At 39.6% G+C, this 4,800-nt stretch overlaps 1 protein-coding gene across 1 annotated transcript; it reads left to right on the forward strand.

Annotated features, from left to right (window-relative positions):
- Nucleotides 1-3,208: 3,208 nt before the first annotated feature.
- LOC149373225 (uncharacterized) lies at nt 3,209-4,298 on the forward strand. The gene is made up of 4 exons (XM_089597783.1): nt 3,209-3,393; nt 3,511-3,643; nt 3,701-3,965; nt 4,075-4,298. Exons 1-4 carry the CDS (start codon nt 3,209-3,211, stop codon nt 4,296-4,298), a joined length of 807 nt encoding a protein of 268 aa, XP_089453909.1.
- Nucleotides 4,299-4,800: the final 502 nt, after the last annotated feature.

Here is a 4,800-nt window from a genome sequence, read left to right on the forward strand (position 1 = left end):
TATATTAATGGATTGATACATATATAAAATTGGTGTAAATATATATATATTTGTCCAGTAAGGTTTGTGGTGCCCAGCTCTATATTCAATACACAAGGTATATATTGGTTATTTATGATAGGCTCATCAAATATATACCATTAATTTTTACGTGAGTGTCTCCTATCAGTCATATATTTAAAAACAAAAAAATTTTTTCCAACTAGGTTTATGGCACCTTGTATTATTACAACGCAGTTTATGGTACTTACTAGTTTTAAGTACATGAATTTTATATTAAGCTCATAGAGTTTAATAATTTATACTTTTAGTTATTGGTAGTTCCAATAATACTTTTAGTTATGCTTTATTTTTTAGTTCGTAATATCCATAATAATTACTTTTTAACGAAAATTAAGAGTCAAGCTAGTTGTATAATGTGAAATACAATATAAGTAGTAATTTTTTTGGTACTTTTTTCAGAATCCCAATATTACCGACATAAAAAAACCAAACAATTTTCATATGAGCATTCATTTTTACAACGTAATTTGACATTTTTAATGAAAATATTAATGGACTGCAAGTTTAAGAATAACAAATTTACCTTACATCGCTGCAGTAGGCTAGTAAATTTTATTTTGTTTTATATTTTATGACTAATCCAGTTGATGTTTTTTTATGTTTGTTTAGCCATAGAAGTAAATGATGTAGAGGTGCCTTCCAGTGAGTAGTCGCATATATTCAATGGAGCCCCCGTGCGAGTAACACCGGCTCAATTCCTTTTATATGAAGGTAATTGTTTAATATTAAATTAAAAAAAAAAATATTTGTAGCAGTTGTAAACAGATATATCAATGGATTGATACATATATAATATAGGTGTAAATATATATATATATTTGACTATTGGCGTTTGTGGTTCCCAGCTCTATATTTAATAAACAAGGTATATATTGGTTATTTATAATAGGCTCATTAAATATATACCATTAATTTTTACGTTAGTGCCTCTTATTAGTCATATATTTAAAAACAAAAAAATATTTTTTAACTAGGTTTATGGTACCTTGTATTATTACAACGCAGTTTATGGTACCCACTAGTTTTAAGTACCTTAATTTTATGGAAGCTAGTTCTATACGGTGAAATACAATATATATAGTAATTTTTTTGGTACTTTTTTTAGAATCCCAAATTAGAAATGAGGCTTTAAACTTATAAATGAATAAAATTATTCACTCACACATATTCTAAACCTTAGTTCTAACTAGAAAATATTTTTAAAATCAAATTGTATGAATGTGTACAATTTAAAAACTTTTATAGTAGATGCGCTCTTACAAAATGCACATGTAATGTTTTATTGGAAAAATATCAGATTTTTAAACAATTTTTATCAGACGTTTCTCGGTTGAACCAATTGATGAAAGATAAGGACATTGTATAAAATTATCTCTAAAAATGTTTATTCTAAATTAAAAATATGAAAGAAAAGTTATTCTAAAAAGCAATTTCAAATTTATAAAAATTATTTCACTTTTAATTTTTCTTGTGATATTGATTTGAGCACGGTTTCATACTAAACGCTGACTTACAGATAAAGAAAGGCGTAGGCCCACTGTACGGAGAGTGTCATCGTGGATAACGTAAAATATTATAAATATATAATATTGGGTTTTGAAACTATGACTAAATGATTTTTAGTAAAAGAGAGTGTGCATTTATAAAACCTGCCTTTAGTGTGTTAAACTTTGAACAAGCCATTTACTTTATAATTTACTTAATCATAGGATAATTTATTGCAGTATTTATTATTACAATTATAAAATAATTCTTTTAGTCCTTTAGAACGACGAGCTTATGATGTGTGCTGTCTTAGCACCTGCATGAATGTTAATCCTGAAGAGGCTGTCAGAAGGTCAGCAAAATATTGAATCGTGTAATTTAGTTATGAATATATAGTCATGCTCCAAATAATTAAGATTAAGTCTTAATATATTAAAATATTCTAATTCCATTTTAATCTTAACAATAAAGTTAAAACAACAAAAAGGTGACTTTTGAAACGGAAATAAATTTGCTTGAAAAAGAAAATTTTCAAAGCTCACGAATTTTTTTGTAGAACGAAAACGTTTATAACAATGTATTTCAAATAAACTTTTTGATGCAACAGACAAAATTTTTATTCGATCTAGTCTTTACACCTGGCAAGGGTGACTATAAAAGAATATACAGTACATTAATACGATTGACATGTCAAGCTCGAAGCTGTTAATACAATACTGGTGATGTTAAATATGCAGGACAATAAATAATTAATTAACTGATACAAAAATATTTTACGTTCATTGGATAGCTAAACTTTCATAAAGTTACTTAAAAGTTTTAAATATAGTCACAACAGTAATACTGCAATGCGCTGGTGACGGTGAATCTAATAACGCGTTCTATGAGGAGGAAAAATAGGGGGTGGGAAGTATCAAAGACATTCACAGAGCGTTTGCAGCTGTTATTAAATTGACACACGCATACGTTATCCTAAATGTAATCAGTTAATATTTTTATTTTGGTCTTCCAGTGCTTTGAACTCTGTCTATTTGTATTCGTATCAGGTCCTTACGATCCGAAGTCTTCAAGATTATAGCTGCGGAGAAGCCACACGTTATGTTAGATATGTTCAATGCGTGCCTGCGCGTTGGACTGTTCAGCAGGCGTTGGAAGATCCAAAGGCTTGTTCTTCTGGACAAGGGCAAGCCACCCCCCCCCCCTGGTCCCGTCGTCATTCCGACCCGTAGGTATGTTGAACAATGCTGGAAAGATGCTGGAGAGGCTGATAAGAACCCGCTTGAGAGGGGAAGTCAGCCTTTCAGAAAACCAGTACGGGTTCCGAAAGGGGTGATCGACGGTTATGGCTGTGGCTGAGGTTCTTGAGTCGGCCAAGGAGGCATGGAAACCCTCTCATAAGACGAGGAGCGTCTGTGTCCTGGTGACTCTCGACGTAAAGAATGCCTTCAATTCGGCAAAATGGCCCGACATAATAAGGGCTCTGAAGCGCCAGAATGTACCGGACTACCTGAGAAAGATCCTGGACAGTTACCTCCAGGATCGAGTACTCCGGTACCACACGAAGGATGGACTAAGAGAGAGGCGTCTGACGTTTGGAGTTGCACAGAGATCTGGCCTCGATCTCTGAAACCTGGTCTATGATGAACTTTTGCGCCTTAAAATGCCTCCAGGGGTCAAACTGACGGGCTTTGCTGACGACATAGTATTACACGTCACAGCGAGATCGCGAGAGGAGGCCGAGCGCAAAATACGGTGGGCGGTCGCGATAGTGTCAGAGTGGCTCCGGGATCATGGTTTTGTGCTAGCTGTAGAAAAAACGGAGATGGTCGTCCTCACCAGGCAGAGGTGATTCGGGGGTGAGTTTTGCCTGAGCGTTGCGGGTGAGGTAATCTGCGCGAGCCCGGTGGTGCGCTACCTTGGAGTGTGGATCGATTCACGACTCACCTTCGGGAAACACATCAGAAGAGCAGCCGATAAAGCCGCTGGGGTCTCTGGGGCACTTTCACGGTTAATGCCGAACGTTGGGGGCCCGCGGGAAGCCAGAAGACGGCTCCTTGTGTCGGTCTCCAACTCGATCCTGCTGTACGGCGCGGAGGTATGGGCGGACGCACTAGCGTGAAAGGATGTCCGAGAGCGCTTAACTTCGGTGCAGCGCATCGGATCTCTACGAATCGCGTGTGCCTACCACACGGTTTCCTCCGCTGCTGCTATGGTGATAGCACGAACGATTACCGTCGTGTTGCTTGCACGGGAGCGGCGAAGGAAATTTCTGGGCTCCGGTGACGAAAGCGATAGCGACAGGTGGGAGGAAGCGTTGACGACGTGGCAACAGGAGTGGGGTCGGGCTGTTGTGGGTAAGATGGAGGCATCGCCTGATTCCGTTCCTGCGGCCATGGGTGGAGAGAGGGCATGGAGAGGTAAACTACTACCTCACCCAGTTCCTCTCCAGGCATGGCCAGTTCGATGCCTATCTTCACCGCATGGCGGTGAAGGCATCTCCTAGGTGTTCTTACTGCCCTGCGTTAGATGATACCGTCGAACATACGTTTTTCGTGTGTGAGAGATGGCACCGTGAGCGCCAGCGGCTGGTGGACAAGATCGGCGTGACACCCACTCCTGAAATCATCATCTCTGAGATGCTCAGCAGCGAAGAGGGGTGGACAGCAGTGGATGGCTTCGTCGGGTCAGTCCTCCGGCAGAAGAAAGAAGAGGAGAGAGCCACCGTGCAGGTAACAGGGGCCCCAGAGTGAAGGATGCGGACTCAAGCTGCGCTAAGTATTTATACTCATCAGCAAGTGAAAGCATCAATGAAGCGCTAGAAGACGGGTGCTGGTCCTCAGGGACCCCGAGTCCTTTTCAGGACTCGAGAGGATTGTCACCTCTAGCAACTGGTGGCGAGCTTGCTCGCCAATGCTGTCAGATACGATGTTCTCCCTGGTGGCTCCACCTTGAAGTAATGCTAACGCGGTTCCGGGGTGGATCAAAAGCCACGCGGCATAGGGGGGGGGGTTAGTGGGTATGGGTGGTCTAATAAAAAAAAATCCACTGAGTCCCACACTACTGCTGTCCCTGTGGTGTGCCTCAATGTATTTCGCCTCCCTGCACAAAAAAAAAAAAAAAAAAAAAAAAAGTTCCTTACGATCAGCAAACTCAGCATCGATGGCGTAAGAGTGATAGATTGATGTAGATAAGAGAAAAATGGCCTCACTGACACACTACGGCTATAAGTAAGGACGGTATGCGGTAATGTGA

Source organism: Copidosoma floridanum, unplaced genomic scaffold (genome assembly GCF_036245765.1).
Source record: "Copidosoma floridanum isolate Cflo_tuat_1 unplaced genomic scaffold, Cflo_Japanese_pri ptg000035l, whole genome shotgun sequence".
In the NCBI taxonomy this organism is placed as follows: Eukaryota; Metazoa; Arthropoda; class Insecta; order Hymenoptera; family Encyrtidae; genus Copidosoma; species Copidosoma floridanum.

Coding starts and splice junctions, on each gene's coding strand:
- LOC149373225 (XM_089597783.1), top strand. CDS start 3,209: ATGCCTCCAGGGGTCAAACTGACGGGCTTTGCTGACGACATAGTATTA. Junction 3,394..3,510: donor GTCGTCCTCACCAGGCAGAG/GTGATTCGGGGG, acceptor GAAACACATCAG/AAGAGCAGCCGATAAAGCCG. Junction 3,966..4,074: donor TGGAGAGAGGGCATGGAGAG/GTAAACTACTAC, acceptor GCCCTGCGTTAG/ATGATACCGTCGAACATACG.